Raw genomic sequence first — 21,059 nt, 5'->3', positions numbered from 1 at the left:
TGGCGAGAACTAGTCACAGGGCCCGCCTAGGTAGGAAGGGCCTCAGACTGTCCCTAGACTCTGCTCCTGGGAGTCAGAAATGAGCCTGTGCCTACAAGATGGCTGTTTGACATCGAGAGGCAGTTGAGTTTACTTTCCATCATTTTCACTTCCCTTTTAAAGTCTATTTTTAGTAAAAAAGAATGAAAAAAGAGAAAGGTTGAAATCTGAGTTTCATATCCTTAACTTTATCCAGCAGAAATGTCAGTACAGAGGAGAAAATCCAGAAAAAGGCTTATATAACCAGGAACTTAACCCAGCGCTGGTTCTCAATGTAATTATAATCACTAACACTTGTATAAACTCTACCTTTTAGAAATGCCTTGCAATAGTGTATGGCACTCTTTACAGAGAAAGGAAAAATGAATCTTCTCTTTATGAATACACAGCATCAGAAGCAAAAAGAATCATTTCAGTTGTCATACAGACAGTGCAGACATTTGAGCAGGATGAGTTCTAAGTGCATTTGTAAGTGAGTTCTTTGACACTTGGAAGACATTTTCACTCTTGATATTCATCCAGTAGTAGCTGGTTGGCATTGTACCTCTGAGCCTTTGCCACCTTAAGAGGTGGCATCGGGAGTGGAGTGAGATCGGGAGAGGAGAGCCTGTTAATATGCTGGAACAAGGGCTGCTCTGAATTGGTGCTACTGAAGGTTCGAGGCTCAGATGCTAAAGGATCCACGTGCAATGCAGGAGACGCAGGTTCGATCCCTGGGTTGGGAAGATCTCCTGGATAAGGGAATGGCAACCCATTCCAGTATTCTTGCCTGGGAAATTCCATGGACAGAGGAGCTTGGTGGGCTGCAAAGAGTCGGACATGCCTGATTGACTAACACACACACTGAATTGGTGCTGCTGAAGGAAAAGGTCAGAAGATGGAGAACAGGAGGGACTTGGCATCTGCTCTCCAGCCAAAATTCTTGACAGATGCCCTGGTGTCTGTTGAGGGAACGGTGCCATCTCCCTAATTCTTCCTCTGGAGTCAGATGTGTGTGCAATGCTGTGATTTTGAATCTAGGCCTCCACAGGTTCTTACTACACCAAAAACACATGTATGCATTCACCCCATCTGTTTTCTTGATTATTGAGCCCTGTCTTCTCTGGCTGCACAGGACTATGCTGTAACTTAGGCTTCAGATTTTGCTTTTCGTCAAAGCCCTCTCTGAATACGTTTTTGTGGTTTAGCCGGGTCATAATGTAATGTGTTTAACGAGTATTTCATTGAAATGGCATCTTTGTAAGATGTCATCAGCCTAGCCCCTTGAAAACCTCTGAGGTAAGTTCCCCAATCATTCTGCCTGTTTAGAAAACGAGACAGACTTTCCCCACACACATTCTCGGAGAGCGTTTTGCATGCAGCGTTTGGGGCTGTCACTAGTCACTGGAGGGTCCATGTGGGTTTGTCGTCATTGTTCACACCAGTCAGTTTAGTGTCTGGGTTTGTCAACCTCATTTGGCTATTCCTACATCACGCCAGTCCCTGACTCCAACCCGACTTTGCAGATGACATAAGTCTGGACCAACAGGCTGAGCGGCTGCTGAGGGTCTGTGGGTCCTGAAGCCACGGCATCATTTCTGCCTGGAGGAGAATGAGTGGCTCTCAGGACAGGGCTTCAGGCTCCCGTAATACCACCTCTGATGCACACGGTCATCCCATCATTGTATCAGATTTTACCCCACGTGAAGCCCCACCAGGTGATTCTATATGTGACCAACAAGTGAGACTAGCATCTTTCCCACTCTTATGGCTTCTTTTACCTTGTGGAGCTCTTTACCTGGACCTCGGGGACAGGGAGCACACACTGCCCCCCCTCATTTCAGCTCTCCTCTGGGGGGTGCTGATCCACAATCTTGGTCTCCTGGCTGGTCTCACATGGTCCAGTGAGATGCTGAGGAGAGTGCTGATGCAACAGGCAGCCCGCTTCCCTCCTCTTCCCTCGCTCCCGCCCGCCTTGCTCCCTTTCTCCCTCCCCCTCCCTCCCCCACCCCGGCCTGGGCCTGCTGGACCTTTGTGTGCTAGTGATGATTTTTGCTGGGAGATGCTCAACGTCCAGCTGGTGAATAAAGGTGTGTTGAGATCACCTCCCTCCACCTGCGCATTGGATGAGTTTCTTTACTGGGACCTTCTCAGAACCTGGAATGGCCTGGCTCCCGCTGACGTCACTGTCTGATGCAGTGCAAGCATCCACCCCCATGTCTCTAGGCGGACGGATTTCCTTTTGTGCCTGAACTGTCCTTTCCCCTCTCGCTGCCCACTTCCTCCCTATATCCATCTGTGCCCCCCGTGCTGCTTCATCTGCATAATCTTATCATCACTTACATAGATGGTGGATAAATACGTTCTAAAAGGCTGGCTTGGGAACCCAATGACTTACCTTGGTTTGGGGGTTCTTTATCTCCTATTAAAAAAAATCACTTGAGTTTTAAATACCCTGCTAAAATGAAAACAGCTAAGCTACAGGAAAGTTGTTTTTCGGAGTACAGTGGTGAATTATAACAGTACTGTTAAGATTAAGCAAAACAGGAAGAAATAATTTGAGTAACATGCTGCAGAAATAATAAAATGGACAGTCCAAATGGACTTTTCCAGCCTTGAATTATAAGCAAGCTGTAGCTTATGAATGTGTTCATCCACCAATGATTGTTTAAGACTTAGTGCCTTTTCTTCAGGAGGATGCTACTGGCAAATTTTTAACAAGAACTGATGCCCACAGGTATTTCCCTCTAAAGCAGTCAAAATATAACCTTTAAGAGAACACGCTGTCCTGTGGGAATTTCCCCAACAGGGCGGGCCAAGCAGTGACTTGTGAGTTGTTTAGTGGATGCTGTCTTTTCCAAGGCTGTTGGTATGTACAGAATCACAGTTTGGGAATTTCTCCTTCAAGGAATGAATTATTCCCAGATGGTATTAGTTTCGATTGGGCTGGGAGATGCTCTTTCCTAAGCAGAAACTTAAAATGCAGTGTTGAGTTATCCTTGAAAACTGATGAGTTGGAATAGTAGGGTTATCTTGGCATCACTAATCTTAAGTATTCAGACGAACTCAGTTGCAGGCAAGTTATGTAATGCCAGTAGCATTGGACTGTCATGGCAAGGTAGAAATACATGCCTGTTAAAATTCTAGAAGCTACAGTTAGAAGAGGTCCCTGGGTTTCACTACTTGTTTCTTCTGTTTGTGCCAAATTCCCAGCATGGTGGTCCATGGTCTTAAGGGTCTCCATGGAGATGCTCTCTCCATCAGTGAGCTCTCGATCCTGGAAGTGATCGCAGGGTTTGCCCCTTTAAAGGCATCAAGCAATGGCAGTTCCATCTCTTTGTACCAAGGCCTCACCTTGCTTCTCTGCTGATGGTGCGAACTGTGAGGTCCCAACACACTCTGCTCCTCAGCCTGACTACAGACGAGGGGCGTTCCCTTCATTTGCCACTCTTATTTCAGGGTGTATTCTCTGTATTTATTCCAGCTCCTCTGTTTTCTTTCCTCTAATACTGTGATTCTCAATATGGGGAATTTTCCCCAAGGGACATTGGCAGTGTCCAGAGGCATTTTTTGTTGTCACATCTTGGTGGAGGATACTACTGGCTCACAACCAGGGGGTCGGTGCTGTGCTCATCTTGTGGATAGAGACCAGGCATGCTGCCGAACACACTACCGTCCCAGGGACAGCACCCCCCAACTGCGTGAGAGACATGGACCCCAAAGAATAAAAGAAGACAACTTCAAGGGGGGAAATAACTAGATTAAGAAGAAGTCTTTTGAAATACCAACACCCAATGGGAAGGAACTTTCTAGGAGAGAAATAAGGTGGAGATAAAAGTGAGATTCACGTGACAGAGATTCTGCACCACTTTGGGGTCCATTTCTCTCTGTATGTTAGTGAAAGCGATGTCTTGTTTCCAGAGTTCACCATTTCTCACTCAGAGTATGGCCTCCCGTGTCGTTTAGCTTCTCTTTGCTGCCCTAGTTTCCTCGTCTGAAACATGCAGGTCATAATGCCGTTTCGTAGCATTGCTGGAGCATCAGAGAAGTATTAGCATTTTAGTGTTGCGTATTAGTAATGCTAATAATAGTCGTCTACTAGTATTACATATACTAGTAAGCATCCTCGTGGAGGTAAAGTGCTTAGAACAGAGCCCGTCTTATGCTTAGTAACGTAATTTCTATTTCCAGTGTAGAATTAACAAACGGTTTTCTGTTCATTAAGTGTATATTCCCTTGGTATCTCTGATTTTCTTGAAGAGATCTCTAGTCTTTCCCATTCTGTTGTTTTCCTCTATTTCTTTGCATTGATCGCTGAGGAAGGCTTTCTTGTCTCTCCTTGCTATTCTTTGGAACTCTGCACTCAAATGGATATATCTTTCCTTTTCTCCTTTGCTTTTCACTTCCCGTCTTTTTACAGCTATTTGTAAGGCCTCCTCAGACAGCCATTTTGCTTTTTTGTATTTCTTTTTCTTGGGGATGGTCTTGATCCTGTCTCCTGTACAATGTCACGAACCTCCATCCATAGTTCATCAGGCACTCTGTCTATCAGATCTAGGCCCTTAAATCTATTTCTCACTTCCACTATAGTCATAAGGGATTTGATTTAGGTCGTACCTGAATGGTCTAGTGGTTTTCTCCACTTTCTTCATTTTCAGTCTGAATTTGGCAATAAGGAGTTCATGATGCAAGCCACAGTCAGCTCCCAGTCTTGTTTTTGCTGACTGTATAGAGCTCCTCCATCTTTGGCTGCAAAGAATATAATCAATCTGATTTCGGTGTCGACCATCTGGTGATATCCATGTGTAGAGTCTTCTCTTGTGTTGTTGGAAGAGGGTGTTTGCTATGACCAGTGCATTTTCTTGGCAAAACTCTATTAGCCTTTGTCCTGCTTCATTCTGTACTCCAAGGCCAAATTTGCCTGTTACTCCAGGTGTTTCTTGACTTCCCACTTTTGCATTCCAGTCCCCTATAATGAAAAGGGCATCTTTTTTGGGTGTTAGTTCTAGAAGGTCTTGTAGGTCTTCATAGAACTGTTTAGCTTCAGCTTCTTCAGCGTTACTGGTCTGGGCATAGACTTGAATTACCGTGATATTGAATGGTTTGTCTTGGAGCAGTTGCAGCAATGAAATTAAAAGATGCTTACTCCTTGGAAGGAAAGTTATGACCAACCTAGACAGCATATTAAAAAGCAGAGACATTACTTTGCCAACAAAGGTCCATCTAGTCAAGACTATGGTTTTACCAGTGGTCATGTATGGATGTGAGAGTTGGACTATAAAGAAAGCTGAGTGCCCAAGAATTGATGCTTTTGAACTGTGGTGTTGGAGACAACTCTTGAGAGTCCCTTGGGCTCCTGCAAGGAGATCCAACCAGTCCATCCTAAAGGAGATCATTCCTGGGTGTTCATTACAAAGACTGATGTTGAGGCTGAAACTCCAGTACTTTGGCCACCTGATGTGAAGAGCTGACTCATTGGAAAAGACCCTCATGCTGGGAAAGATTGAGGGCAGGAGGAGAAGGGGATGACAGAGGATGAGATGGTTGGATGGCATCATCAACTCGATGGACATGGATTTGGGTGGACTCCGGGAGTTGATGATGGACAGAGAGGCCTGGTGTGCTGTGATTCATAGGGTCGCAAAGAGTCAGACATGACTGAGTGACTGAACTGAACTGAACTGAAGTGTATATTCTTGAAGTATGAAACACATTCTAAGTCCTCCATATGTAGACAAATGCTTTGTATATTTAATTACAACCAGCCTTTGTAATATTACTGTTGAAAGGAAGTTCAGAAGTTGTCAAACCATAATTGTAAACCTGGTTCTCAGCTTAGCCTCCCAGCCCTTCTAAGTCTACCATCTGATCAGCGTTTTCTCCAGACTCCGTCAGGGTTTCATTTAGGTAGAACTCAGGACCCTTAGATCACTGCTCATCTCAATCAAAAGTCTTTTCTTCATTTGTGAACTCAGAGGGTGAGACTAAAGATAGGAAATCCACCTTGAGCTAAAACGAATAGGAGGTAGTTCAGAAACTCTCAGTTTAGGTCTGAAGCTAACACAACTCGTGATATCTCTTTGAAGATTCATCTGTCCTTATCCACCAATTTTCTTACCTAGAATCAGGAGAAAGGGAACACCCTGTGGCTGGATCCAGGGTCCCATGATGATCATATTTTACCTGTGATGTACTTTGTCATTATGGTGTTTGACAAAACTAAATAGATCTTGATTCTTTCATGAGTCAGATTCTTCAACAAACAGATGGGTAAATTGATGAGCCCAAATGTATGTGTACATCAGCTACTGGGTTGGAAATTTGAACACAAAAATCCGTATTTACTTGGCCTATAGGCCACGGGTCTAATTTGGGTATAAAGAAAGAATGAAAGGAGATTGGCGGTGTCACTCAAATAAACCATTTCTGAATTTAAAACAGGTTTTCAACCCTCAAGGTAAAAACCAGACTTTTCACAGCAAGCTAGCTGACCTGAACCAGATAATTCTCTTGTGGCTCAGCTGATAAAGAATCCGCCTGCAATGCAGGCGATCTGGGTTTGATCCCTGGGTTGGGAAGATCCCCCAGAGAAGGGAAAGGCTACCCACTCCAGTATTCTGGCCTGGAGAATTCCATGGACTGTATAGTCCATGAGGTCACAAAGAATCAGACATGACTGAGGGACTTTCCCTTCACTTCTGTCTTAGTGATCATTATGTACATTGTCATTTCATAGTCATCCTTCAGAAGAAGAAAATGAAAAAGCTGCAAAATTAAGGCTTCACATCCTAGTTATATTGTCTAGGCATCTCGCATTGAATGTTTGCATTTACAGGTCCCAGTAGTTCACATAGAAGTCGATGGAGAACATGAGTAGTGAAAGTCCTCCAGAATTCTGAGTGCAGTCGTCATCCACTCATTTTGTATCACATAGTTATCTCTGCTATTGGCCTATAGTGCCAGTTTAGCAAAAATTAAAGACAAATGGTAAATGAACACGCAGAGACTGTCTGATACTAGCACCCACAGAGATAGATTTTTTTGGTTGTTTAGTCGCTTAGTCGTGTCCAACCCTTTGTGACCGATCCCATGAACTGTACGCCACTCTGTCCATGGGATTCTCCAGGCAAGAATACTGGAGTGGGTGGCCATTTCCTTCTTCAGGACCCAAGGATTGAACCCTCATTTCCTGCATTGGCAGATGGATTCTTTACCACTGAGCCACCAGGGAAACCCAGAGATAGATTAATATGGTTTTATTCTATTCCTTCTTCTAATAGACAAAGAGAAATTTTAATCTGTATGAAAAGTGGTTGGTTGGTTGTTTGGAAACCTGACTTTGTGTGTTTGCTTCATTTGGAGAAAATATAAGATGAAGAAATTCAGAGTTAGAAAGAGGAGGCATTAGAATCACAGACAAATGTCAATGTCTCTAAAGTTCTCTTTTTACATTCTGAGTAAAACAGACTTCAGGGCTCTACAGGTTAATTGTAACTTCTTTGTTTTTCAGATACTGTGTTGGCCAATGGTCATGCCACAGACTATTTATTTGTTGGAAATATCGTTTATACTGTAAGTTTGCCTATTTATTGAATCTTTCTTAAATGGCACGTGTGTGGGTTCTGCCTCTCTCTCCCTTCATATAAAGTCTTTGTCATTATTATTTCAAATTTCTGAAGTATATATTATAGATTCCTTAAAGACTACAGCCTTGAAATTAAAAGACGCTTGCCCCTTGGAAGGAAAGCTGTGATAAACCTAGACAGCATATTAAAAAGCAGAGACATCACTTTGCCAACAAAGGTCTGTATAGTCAAAGTCATGGTTTTTGCAGTAGTCATGTACAGATGTGAGAGTTGGACCATAAAGAAAGCTGAGCACCAAAGAATTGATGCCTTCAAACTGTGGTGCTGGAGAAGACTCTTGAGAGTCCCTTGGACTGCAAAGAGATCAAACCAGTCAATCCTAAAGGAAATCAACCCTGAATATTCATTGGAAGGGCTGATGCTGAAGCTGAAACTCTTAACATTTTGGCCACCTGATGTGAAGAGCCAACTCATTAGAAAAGACCCTGATGCTGGGAAAGATTGAGGGCAGGAGGAGAAGGGGATGACAGAGGATGAGATGGTTGGATGGCCTCACCAATTCAATAGACATGAATCTGAAACAACTCCAGGAGATAGTGGAGGACGGGGAAGCCTGGCATGCTGCAGTCCATGGGGTCGCAAAGAGTCAGACACAACTTAGCAACCGCACCACAATAACAAGCTCAAAAGGGTTGTAAAATGCTTACCTTGTATTTCAGTGAAGTTTATGCAAAGTTGGTGGCTCAGAGGATAAAGCGTCTGCCTACAATGCGGGAGACCTGGATTTGATCCCCAGGTTGGCAAGATCCCCTGGAGAAGGAAATGGCAACCCACTCCAGTATTCTTGCCTGGAGGATCCCATGGATGGAGGAGCCTAGTAGGCTACAGTCCACAGGGTCGCAAAGAGTCAGACATGACTGAGTGACTTCACTCACTCACTTATGTAAAGTTCAGATTTCAGGACAAGGGATCAACAGACTTCCCTCAATCTTTACATGAACATTTCACACCTACTTGTGAAAAATCAAAACAAGCAAAGAAAAAAAAAAAACCCTACATTGAGAGAAGGTGATTTCTCCCTAATCTTCCAAGCTAAAGAAAAGGGGGAGTAACTATTACTTATGAGAAGACAATCACTAAAGTGAGGGCTTTTCTTAAAAGAAACCTGCATGTAAGTTTCCTAAAACTTACCCCCAGGAAACTAGCTCCCAAGGTGGCACTTCCAAAGTCCAGCTGCTGGGAAGAAACTGCCCGTGGGGAGGATGTGGGGTTTCTCCTGCCTGAAAATACAAGGATAACACGTTTCCCAAATTCCTCTTTCTTTCACAGTATGTTGTTGTTACTGTTTGTCTGAAAGCTGGTTTGGAGACGACAGCTTGGACCAAAGTAAGTTTTCTATAGAATTATTAATATTTCTCTATCCAGTATAGATATTTTTGTGGCATAGTATCTTTTTAAAACCCAGGAAAACAGTAAGCAATGTCAAGCCATGGTAGTTTAAATTTTTCCCTCTAAAAATTGTGGTTTGACCTTTATCAGGGCACATTTGCCATCCAAATTTCTCTAATCATTTGCTAGGCTCTGAATACAGCTCTAAGCTATTAACAGCTCATTCCAAAGATGTATGTATATTATTTAAATATATATGTATATATATATATATACATACAAAGAAAATACAGGACAGAAAGGTGAATTTTTAATTTCCATAATTTTGCCACCAAGAGGTAGTTACTTTCAACATTTGCTGTATTATCTTCCAGACTTTGTGCATTTATTTTAATAAGATGAAGCTTTACAGAACATAGAGTATTGTAGCCTTTTTTTTTTTCACTTAAAAATATATCAGTATTTTACATGCTTTAAAATATGCTTCTGCAAAGTCATAGTTCATGATTAAAGAGTATGGAGTTTTATCAGTATCCCATCACTTATTTAATCAGTCCCCAATTTGGGACATTTTTAGTTATCTCCAACTCTTGAGGGTTATGGCCAATGTTTCATGGCTGTCTCTGCTGTTTACCAAGGCTTCTAATTCTGTTCTGATTACTTAAGAGAGGGGTGGGAGGTAAATATGGAAGCAGAGAATTGAGACAGAGACAATGAAGCCAGGTGAGGGGGGTGGTGGCCTAGCCTGGGGGTTGGAGCAGGCACTAAGCAGTGGTCAGATTTTTTAAAAAGCTGACAGATGCTCATGATGGATTAGATCATGGAGGAAGTCAAGGATTATCCTATTAAGAGGACAAAGGAGAAGAAATTCACAACCCAGCAGATGCTCAGAGTGGTGTTGTTAAGATATATGTCCATGCCAGATTTCTTTTTAAGTTCTTTGGAAAGGAACAATTGAAATCTCAGAATGATAAATAAAACCATCTTGGTCATTTTGTCTGTCCAGCACCCTCTTCCTAGATGAATGAGGCCTTGTTTATTCAGATCCAGGTCAGAATGCATACCAGTAAGGGACGGGTGGGGGCCTGCTGGCACCAGGGGGTGGGCCTAGGGCCTGCCAGGGGGTGGGCCTAGGGAACCATCAGCAGTGGTGCAAAAAGTGCTTTCCTCTTCAGGGTGGTTTGGGGTCACTAGTTACTTAAATTCACCATTAAATACTCTGAGGCAAGAAAATGAGAACTCAAACTCTCCAATGACCAGTGACTCATAGAAACCTTTCCATAAAGAAAAGTGGCATGGACCGAGGGCTCCTGCAGCAGGGGGGTGGGGGCGTCGATCAGGTGGCTCCTGGGCCTGCAGACAACCCTGCCTGAGTGTCTGTTTCCTCCTGCAGTTCAGTCACCTGGCCGTCTGGGGAAGCATGCTCATCTGGCTGGTGTTCTTTGGCATCTACTCGACCATCTGGCCCACCATTCCCATCGCTCCAGACATGAAAGGGCAGGTCAGTGCCACTAATTGTCATTGGCGTCCTGGGTCTCAGGGTGGGGATGAACTGCAGGACAGACTGGTGTTGCCTGCTTCTGTCAAAATGAATCTGGTGGGAAACAAACCACATCAGAGCCCCTGGAAGACGTTGTCCAGGCCACAGGAACAGCATTTGAAATGTCCACAGTTAGGTAAACTGTTGACTTAATTCCTCTGATCTACCCAGTGCATCCGCATTTCCACAGTGAATCCTGTTCTCAGATGTACAGTTCACAGACATGGAAAATGGGAGATGATTTGAGTCGTTCATGGTTATATTGGTTGCAATTTCGATAGTGGTATTATTATACTTTGAGTAGCTGACAATGTCACCTGTGAAAGAGAAATCTAACCACTCTATGAACCAGATCATTAGTTAACCAGAATTTCTCACTGTGCATCTCTTCATCGAGAGGCTGAGATAGAAGACCTTTACGCTCGTTTGTATTTTGTTTCATCTTTTATATTATCTCCGTCTAGTGTTTGCCATGGAGCCTTCAGCCCTGACACACTGGATCTTAAGATCCCATGGGATGGGGTCTGGGGGGGAACTTGAAAGCCCTGGGTTCCAAGAGCCCTCAGTTTACAAATGAAGCTGTAAAACTTGCTTTACAGGGAAATGTTTCAGGGTTTATAAGAGAATATGTGATTTGTGGGAAGGGACGCAGAATGTCTATGAAGGAAGACATTGCATTCCCTGTTCTTTTTGCATTCGGACCCCTTTGGAGGTGCTGACCATCCCTGGTTGGGCTTGTCCAGGTCAGCAGTCCGGGTGCTGGGGCAGCACCCCAGCTGTAGTCTGCTCCCCAGCTCTACCCGCCAGGCCTGCCTTGTTTTGTCCCCACTTCCAGGCCTGGAGCACACTGCAGGGCCTGGGCAGCTGTTCACAGGGGGCGTGCGCTGGGTCTCCTAAGGTTTGCTCTGGGTCATCCCCCCGAATTTGCATGATGGCGCTGGTGTCTCCGGTCAGAACCAAGCATGGGAAGAGAGGGCTGTGGGTTGCAGGCTTCTTCTGGCTCCTGCCCCACACTGACATATTATAGGGGCAGGCCCATGCATGGCTCATCGGGCTGCTATCTTTACCTCACTCACTCTGCACAAATGAGCCAGAACTCGGGTCTCCCAGGTCTAGATACATGCCCGGCAAGTGTTTACCATGAGGTCATCAGGGTGGGCTGCTTGCCATTTTTACTTGGTGAACCCACTGATGCACCTTCGGGGGCCTGAGACCTCCTCTGAGGTGCTGAGCAGGATGGACGTGTCCTAGAGGGGCGACTTGTATGTCCCTGAACACAGTTTTGCCTCCTGTAAGGCACCAGGACAAACATGTAACACACTTTTCAGGTCCTTCCCAAATCCAAGTGGTAGAGGGAGTTACAGAGCAGTGAATGAATCAAGAAGATTGTTGTGTAGCAAAACAAGCATTTCCCAGCAAAGATGCTTTGTGCACTTCAATCAGTTCTTTCTGTTCTTGAATTTTTTTTTTAATTGGAGGATAATTGCTTTACAATATTGTACTGGCCTCTGCCACACAGCTACATGAATTACACATAAGTATACATATGCTCCCTCCCTCTTGAAACCCACCCCGCCACACACCCATCCCACCCCTCTAGGTTGTCACAGAGCACTGGGTTGAGCTCCCTGCATCATACAGCAAATTCCCATTGGCTGTCTATTTTACATATGGTAATGTATATGTTTCCACGTTACCCTCTCAATTTGTCCCACCCTCTCCTTCCCCAGCTGTGTCCACAAGTCTCTTCTCTACATCTGCATCTCCAAATAGGTTCATCAGTACCATATTTCTAGATTCCACATGCATGGGTTAATTAAGCAAGAAGACTATCCATAATGATGACCACTGGGTAAGGCTTGGTGCCTAAAATATCTGCTTCGTGTTCTTTCCTTGTGTTTAAAGGTGAGTGTAGCCCAATAAACATTTCATTTGGGGGATTTGGGGCAGAGGACGATAAAAGGGACAGCAGCCAACTGCAGAGAACAGTCTTCTAAATTAGAGGAGAATGACAGCAGAAGGATGGAATTAGCTGATGGGTGACTGGTTGACAAAGCCCCCTCCTTTGAAAGCCCCTCCCCAGAGAGATGTTCCAGTGACCCCTCTGTGGTCACTGGCTCCAGTAACCCCAATTCAGATGTGCGTGAAATAGGCTGGTCGCCAGTTCATCAGGAGGGTGACCTTTGACATGTGGCGGGACCATTCACTGTGTAGCCCGAGTTGCATGTTCTTTTGTGTGGTTCAAAGGCTCAATGTAATGATGAAATTTCCATAGTTGGGGACTTTCTGAAAAAAAACCAGTGAGCTATTCCTGCCATGCAAGAGCAAGGAACTTGTAATATTAAATCACGTTTCACTTGGGTATAAAAGCTTTTTTTTAGCATAAACCACATCATTTCAGCTTTTCGGTTGGTTGGTCTGTTTCCATGAGGCAAAAGATGTTGTTCTGAAATCGTCCATCACTGGCTGAGGCTGAGGTTTTCATTAGACATGGAAGGCAATGTTACTGTAGTTTTCATGTCCAGGGGCTGCTGGATGGATAATCTACAGTCTGTGTTGAAAGGACTATTTCTTAGCTCTGGTCTTGAATTTGAAAAATATGGCCAAGTCATATCCATCCCTTTGGTGCTATGCTGGTCCTGTGGATTGAATGTTTGGGCCCCCCTCAAATTTGTGTTGAAGCCCTGACCACCCCGCCCCGCCCAGCATGGAGGTGGGGCCTTGGGAGGTACTAGAGATCAGGTGAACAGAGACACAACCTGAGCAACAGCTTGCTCGTTCTCTGCTGTGTGAAAAGGCAAGGATCTGAAAAAAATATATATCTGAGTCACTTTGCTATACACCTGTAACTAACACAATATTGTAAGTCATCTATCCTTCAATTTTTAAAAACACCTGACAGACACAGCAAGAGAGGGAAAAAATAGATGCAAGAAGTTAGACATCTCCCACCCGGAAGAGAGCCCTCACCAGAGCCCAGCCAGGCTGGCACCCTGTCTCAGATACTCAACCTCCAGAACAGGGAGAAATACATTCCTGCTGTTGAGAAGCCACCCACTTTGGGGTGTTTTGTTACAGCAGCTCAAGCTGACTGAGATGGTTGGTGAAGGCTTTGGGGTGATGGTATTCTGGAAAAAAGACTGCATTTTAAAAATTATTGTTGTTATATTATTATAAGATTGTTTCTAGTGATTTTTATAAGCCATTTTTTTGTAGGTCATGGGCAGTCAGGTTTTGGCAATGGAACGCAGTTCTTTTGAGTCGTAAAATTAAACTAGTCTCTGAAGGCAATGGCATTTCTTACCAGGAGTCAAAATAGAATTACCTGAGAGACATGCCTCCTCATCTTCATCTTTCACTGGTCAGTTATTTCCTCAAGCCTTTATAAATCGGAATATTGTAACTTAAACTCCCATTTCTTTTGGCTAAAGAGTTTTAACATTTTATGGGTTCTTTTTTACTTTGTTTTATTTTCAACATTCTATAGGTTCTTGAGGTGAAATTTCTTAGTAGGGTCCACTGACCACCTACATCGGAACCATCTGGGCTGCTTGTTAAATGACAACCTCTTTCTTCACCAAAAAAAAAATATGTACTTGCAACACACGCACACACAATCAGAATCCCAGAGCATGGAGCCCCAGCCTCTGAATTTTGGTAAATCTCCAGGCTGTTTAAAGCTGGAGCACCCCTGCTCACCACACCTAAAACGTGACCCCTGACATTCAAGCCAGCCCTGGGGGTTCCCGGAGAAGACGGCATCTGGGTGTCCGCAGCGCGCTGCGTCTCTGAGCGGTGGGCCTGTGAGCTCCCACAGGTGGTGTGGCGTCTGCTCTCAGCCCCGCGCTCTAAGCAGCAGGTTATACCCAGAGACATTACCTTGTCCGCCACAGAAAAGCACTGCTCACCAACTGCTCCTTGCTTTTCCTTTAAAGTCCTTTCCATGGCTAGTAAAGAGGGAAAGAAACCTTCACTTCAAAGCCGACAAACCGCTAACTCTGTCTGCAGTGCCAGGCTCCAGCCAGCTTCTGGCAGAGGACAGCCCCCCCTTTTCTTTTTTTATCCAAACCCAGGAACGGCTTTACTTTTGAGTTTTATATACACACTTTGTATACACAAGGCAGATCCCAGTGGACTAAGAGTGAACGGGAAGGCGGGGCGGGGTGGGTCTGGCTGCCTCGGTGCTGTCCTTGGATCAAAGCGATTAATTCCTCATCTTCCCTACCCTCTGGCTTTCTCTGGACTTTGCAGCTGAGCAAGATCTCAGGCGCAGGCATTTTCCATATAAATATAAAAAAAGGGTTTTTGTTTCCAGGTGCTTTAAGAGGTACACTGAGAAGCTGGAGTAAGGGCCATCTCTGCTCAGAACATTCCAGACTGTCTGTGTCAAGCTGACTCTGGCCTGAGGGCCAGGAGAACCCTTGTCCTCAGGTTAACTGTTGTAGCTTGGGACACCGCCGTTTGTCCCCAGCACCCACCTTCCCTCCCGCCTTTGCTGAGGGGCCCAGTTCATATCCCATTCTGGCCCTCTTGGACGAGCCCAGCCCCTTAGGGAATCTTTCCACCCCTCAGTCCAGCGGGGAGCTTGTCCCTCATGCTATCATGGGTGGTTCAGAACCCTGAAGGGGGGGGATGCAAGGAAACGTTCATTGGGGGTTCCTGGCAAAGTCGCATGTCTGCTCCTGAAAGAAGCCCATCAGAGACTTGGTCTGCTCTTATGCACCGTGGGTAAGGTTGCCTGGACTTGTTCACCACTGGGAGACATGCCAGCTCCAGAATCAAACTGCTGCTTTGAGAGAAGGAATAGAAAGACTGAAACCAGCAAACGTCTGTTATGCGATTTTCCAGACAGCAGGTGCAGCAGCCTCGAAGGCCGCCCCCAGTGCAGGCCCTCCCGGGAGCATCCTCCCTGGCTGCCTGGCCTCAGTGAGAAGCAGCTGTCAGCCTCCTGTGGACGGAGCTTTCTCTTATGTTTGCAAGTATAAGGGCAACAAAGAAAACAGATGATTTCTAAAAAGCAGTCATAGGCTTTAATATCCCATGTTCTATTTTGCTCAAACTTAGGTATTTATAGATTTGTTTACAGATTTTGTAAACAATTACTTGAGTGTTGCAATTATGAGTGTTTTAGATGATAATATCCCAGAAACACCTAATGTGAATATCATAAATTTATTGGAATTAATCTTTTAATATAGCAATATTGAATAGAGTTGATCCTATTTTTCTTAAATAACATATTTCAGGAGCCTATGGCCTGGCTAGGGTGAGACATGGTCATCCCAGTAAGGCAGGAAGTCCCATCAGTAGAAACTTCCCTCTTGGTTTGAAATAACTATCTGACATCTTCTTTGTACAGTGTTCTTCTGTGTGGAATTTGGCCAAATTATCTGCTGAAGTGCAGTTTACATTTTTCAATTTGTGCATTTTATATAATAATAAGACTGACGTCCAAGGAGGACCTTGTTGTTTCTAGATGACATGATCTGAAAAAATAGCTGCTGCTGCTAAGTCGCTTCAGTCATGTCCAACTCTGTGCGACCCCAGAGATAGCAGCCCACCAGGCTCCCCCGTCCCTGGGATTCTCCAGGCAAGAACACTGGAGTGGGTTGCCATTTCCTTCTCAATGCATGAAAGTGAAAAAATAAAGTGAAGTCGCTCAGTCGTGTCCGACTCCTAGCGACCCCATGGACTGCAGCCCACCAGGCCCTTCTGTCCATGGGATTTTCCAGGCAAGAGTACTGGAGTGGGGTGCCATTGCCTTCTCCAGAAAAAATAGCAATAGGAATAAAATTAAGAGGTTAAGGACTTTCTGGTTTTTATGTGTCTGGCCTCCAGGGTTCCTACATTCACATACATTTGTCTCTTGAAGTCTCCCTGCAAGAATCCCTGAGTTAGTCACTAGAACTGAAAAACAAATAAAGAAAACTATAACAAGAAGTTCTTCACTAATAAAAGGGAAATCAAAAACAGTCCCTTAACCAGGGCCATCTAGTTGAGTTCTCACTATAAATATAGGCCTATAAATATCTGGGCTCTAAAAATCAGAAAAGTCAGGCATTGGACAAGAGTTCTATCAGAAATTGGCTTTCAAAGTCATTACATGTCACGCCAAATTATTTCTGTTTTTCTTTTCCTGATTACCAAACAAGGAAGAAAGTATGCTTTATAAAATCCATTTGCCCCTCAAAGTAATTCCAGATTCTTCCTAAAGGAATGGGACCAGCACCCGCTGGAACTTGGCTGCTTCCTACAGGGTCTGCAGGATCCACTGAGGTCTAGGTTAATGTGACCTGAATCAAACGTCTTTCCTATTCACTGCAAATCCTAACAGTGAAAGTGGGATGTGAATTAAATTCTCCTCGTGCTTAAGAAATCGATCAAGTTAAGTCAGTTGTCCATAAGAGCCATAATTGTGTTATTTCTGAGCCTTAGTTTTGTCAGGTATAAGAAGTAGATAATATGCGGCTTCTGTGGTAGCTCAATGGTAAAGACTTCGCCTTCCAGTGCCAAGTGGGGTGTGGGTTCTATCCCTGGTCAGAGAGCTAAGATCCCACATGCCATGGGGCCAAGAAACCAATATATAAAACAGTAACAATACTGTAACAAATTCAACAAAGACTTTAAAAATGGTCCACATCAAAAAATCTTTTTTAAAAAGCAATATCTATCTTTGGAGTTAATAAAGACATGAAAGAAAATAAGGTGGTTGTTTGGTTGATAAGTCATGTCTGACTCTGCGGCCCCATGAACTGCAACACCCCAGTCTTCCCTGTCCTTCACCGTTTCCTGGAGCTTACTCAAACTCATGTCCATTGAGTTGGTGATGCCATCCAACCATCTCATCCTCTGTTGACCCCTTCTCCTCTTGCCCTCAATCTTTTCCAGCATCAGGGTCTTTTCCAATGAGTAACAACAGATGATGTCTATTGAGAAAGTACTACGTCCCAGACAAAATATCAGATCAGATCAGTGGCTCAGTCGTGTCCCACTCTTTGCGACCCCATGAATCGCAGCACGCCAGGCCTCGCTGTCCGGCACCAACTTCCGGAGTTCACTGAGACTCACGTCCATCGAGTCAATGATGCCATCCAGCCATCTCATCCTCTGTCGTCCCCTTCTCCTCTTGCCCCCAATCCTTCCCAGCATCAGAGTCTTTTCCAATGAGTCAACTGTTCGCATGAGGTGGCCAAAGTACTGGAGTTTCAGCTTTAGCATCATTCCTTCCAAAGAAATCCCAGGGCTGATCTCCTTCAGAATGGACTGGTTGGATCTCCTTGCAGTCCAAGGGACTCTCAAGAGTCTTCTCCAACACCACAGTTCAAAAGCATCAATTCTTCGGCGCTCAGCCTTCTTCACAGTCCAACTCTCACATCCACACATGACCACAGGAAAAACCATAGCCTTGACTAGACAAACCTTTGTTGGCAAAGTAATGTCTCTGCTTTTCAATATGCTATCTAGGTTGGTCATAACTTTCCTTCCAAGGAGTAAGCGTCTTTTAATTTCATGGCTGCAGTCACCATCTGCAGTGATTTTGGAGCCCAGAAAAATAAAATCTGACACTGTTTCCACTGTTTCCCCATCTATTTCCCATGAAGTGGTGGGACCGGATGCCATGATCTTCGTTTTCTGAATGTTGAACTTTAAGCCAACTTTTCCACTCTCCACTTTCACCTTCATCAAGAGGCTTTTGAGTTCCTCTTCACTTTCTGCCATAAGGGTGGTGTCATCTGCATATCTGAGGTTATTAATATTTCTCCCGGCAATCTTGATTCCAGCTTGTGTTTCTTCCAGCCCAGCGTTTCTCATGATGTACTCTGCATATAAGTTAAATAAGCAGGGTGACGATATACAGCCTTGACGTACTCCTTTTCCTCTTTGGAACCAGTCTGTTGTTCCATGTCCAGTTCTAACTGTTGCTTCCTGACCTGCATACAAATTTCTCAAGAGGCAGATCAGGTGGTCTGGTATTCCCATCTCTTTCAGAATTTTCCACAGTTTATTGTGATCCACACAGTCAAGGGCTTTGGCATAGTCAATAAAGCAGAAAGAGATGCTTTTCTGGAACTCTCTTGCTTTTTCCATGATCCAGCGGATGTTGGCAATTTGATCTCTGGTTCCTCTGCCTTTTCTAAAACCAGCTTGAACGTCAGGACAGAATGTGGTCCACTGGAGAAGGGAATGGCAAACCACTTCAGTATTCTTGCCTTGAGAACCCCATGAACAGTATGAAAAGGCAAAATGATAGGATATTGAAAGAGAAACTCCCCAGGTCAGTAGGTGCCCAATATGCTACTGGAGATCAGTGGAGAAATAACTCCAGAAAGAATGAAGGGATGGAGCCAAAGCAAAAAGAATACCCAGCTGTGGATGTGACTGGTGATAGAAGCAAGGTCCAATGCTTTAAAGAGCAATATTGCATAGGAACCTGGAATGTCAGGTCCATGAATCAAGGCAAATTGGAAGCGGTCAAACAAGAGATGGCAAGAGTGAATGAATGTCGACATTCTAGGAATCAGCGAACTCAAATGGACTGGAATGGGTGAATTTAACTCAGATGACCATTATATCTACTACTGCGGGCAGGAATCCCTCAGAAGAAATGGAGTAGCCATCATGGTCAACAAAAGAGTCCGAAATGCAGTACTTGGATGCAATCTCAAAAATGACAGAATGATCTCTGTTCATTTCCAAGGCAAACCATTCGGTATCACAGTAATCCAAGTCTATGCCCCAACCAGTAACGCTGAAGAAGCTGAAGTTGAACGGTTCTATACCTACAAGACCTTTTAGAACTAACACCCAAAAAAGATGTCCATTTCATTATAGGTGACTGGAATGCAAAAGTAGGAAGTCAAGAAACACCGGGAGTAACAGGCAAATTTGGCCTTGAAATATGGAATGAAGCAGGACAAAGACTAATAGAGTTTTGCCAAGAAAATGCACTGGTCATAACAAACACCCTCTTCCAACAACACAAGAGAAGACTCTATACATGGAAATCACCAGATGGTCAACACCGAAATCAGATTGATTATATTCTTTGCAGCCAAAGATGGAGAAGCTCTATACAGTCAGCAAAAATAAGACCAGGAGCTGACGGTGGCTCAGACCATGAACTCCTTATTGCCAAATTCAGACTTACATTGAAGAAAGTAGGGAAAACCACTAGACCATTCAGGTATGACCTAAATCAAATCCCTTATGATTATACAGTGGAAGTGAGAAGTAGATTTAAGGGACTAGATCTGATAGATAGAGTGCCTCATGAACTATGGAATGAGGTTTGTGACATTGTACAGGAGACAGGGATCAAGACCATCCCCATGGAAAAGAAGACAAAATATACATTCAACTAAATATGCTCTGCCTGTGAAATTACATGTATAATAAATTAGCATTAGTTCATCTGATAATTCACTCTACAAGCATATGAACAGATAGGAGCTTAGAAAGAAAGAAACCAGCACCTAGGTCAGGCTGCGGGAGGTAGCTGGGGCTTCCTGAGTCCCCTAGGTGTCAGGGTACGAGCCCTCACACACCGTCACTATGGTGATCACCTAGGGCAATGCTTGGTGCAAACCAGGGATCAAATAAGTGTCAGTCACTTCTTAAAAAGTCTTAAAATTTTGGTTTTGTTAGATTGTATCTGAAGTGACTTGCCCTGCAGTTTCAGAGAATTTTTCAAATATAAATGTAGAATTTCTACACATACTTGATATTTAAACAGCAATCAAGGAGAAGGGGATGACGGAGGATGAGATGGTTGGATGGCATCACTGACTCAATGGACATGAGTTTGAACAAGCTCCAGGAGATAGTGAAGGACATGGAAGCCCGACATGCTGTGTTTCATGGGGTCATAAAGAGTTGGACACGACTGAGCGACTGAGCAACAACTGCCTATGAACCCTAGTCAGGCCAGTTTCAAACAATGGCCTTTTTCTAAGCACATGACAGAAAGCTGAAATTTTCCTAGCCCTGCCTCCCGCGCCGTTCTCTCCATCCTAGCAGTTTGTTTTATTTTGGCCTCTCGTTTCAAGGATGCTGTGTGCTAATTCAAGACCTGACGGCTTTGGTTGCGAGTTCTTCTTCTCTGGGGTTAAAGGTCTTATGGTGATGTTGGCGTTTGCCATTCATTCTAATGTTAATTTTTAAAATATCCATCAGCAAATTGAAGTACACATTTCATGCTGATTTTGTTTGTTTGGAATATTTATCCTCCACGGTCACAGAGGATGTTTGATGTGGTTTTGAACTTTTCCTTTCTCCAAACATGTGGAAATGTGCATGGGAAGCCCTGGGGTTGAAGTTCTCTGCAGGGATTGACTTCTTCTCAAACATCTGTGAAGGGAAATGCCTGTCTGGGGACCAGAGCTGTAGTTTTCCCCGCCACCCGCCGACATCCGGGTTCTTTAGGTTTATTCTATTTATGAGATAGAGAGGTGCCTGAGAAAAGACCAGCAGATACAGGATTCGTGCAGGAGAAGATAGGTTGGGTTAGGCTAAGAAGAGAGGAAACA

At 44.2% G+C, this 21,059-nt stretch overlaps 1 protein-coding gene across 3 annotated transcripts in view; it reads left to right on the top strand.

Annotated features, from left to right (window-relative positions):
- The window catches only part of LOC133258395 (phospholipid-transporting ATPase IB), a 492,425-nt gene that overhangs the window by 347,897 nt on the left and 123,469 nt on the right, over nt 1-21,059 (top strand). For all 3 annotated transcript variants that reach the window (XM_061434934.1, XM_061434933.1, XM_061434935.1), the window contains 3 exons: nt 7,529-7,590; nt 8,934-8,990; nt 10,387-10,494. In XM_061434934.1, the coding sequence (XP_061290918.1) occupies nt 7,529-7,590; nt 8,934-8,990; nt 10,387-10,494 (227 nt within the window). The remainder of the gene's footprint in view (nt 1-7,528; nt 7,591-8,933; nt 8,991-10,386; nt 10,495-21,059) is intronic.

Source organism: Bos javanicus, chromosome 12 (assembly GCF_032452875.1).
Source record: "Bos javanicus breed banteng chromosome 12, ARS-OSU_banteng_1.0, whole genome shotgun sequence".
Classification (NCBI taxonomy): domain Eukaryota; kingdom Metazoa; phylum Chordata; class Mammalia; order Artiodactyla; family Bovidae; genus Bos; species Bos javanicus.
This window is presented reverse-complemented; position numbering and strand designations above follow the sequence as displayed.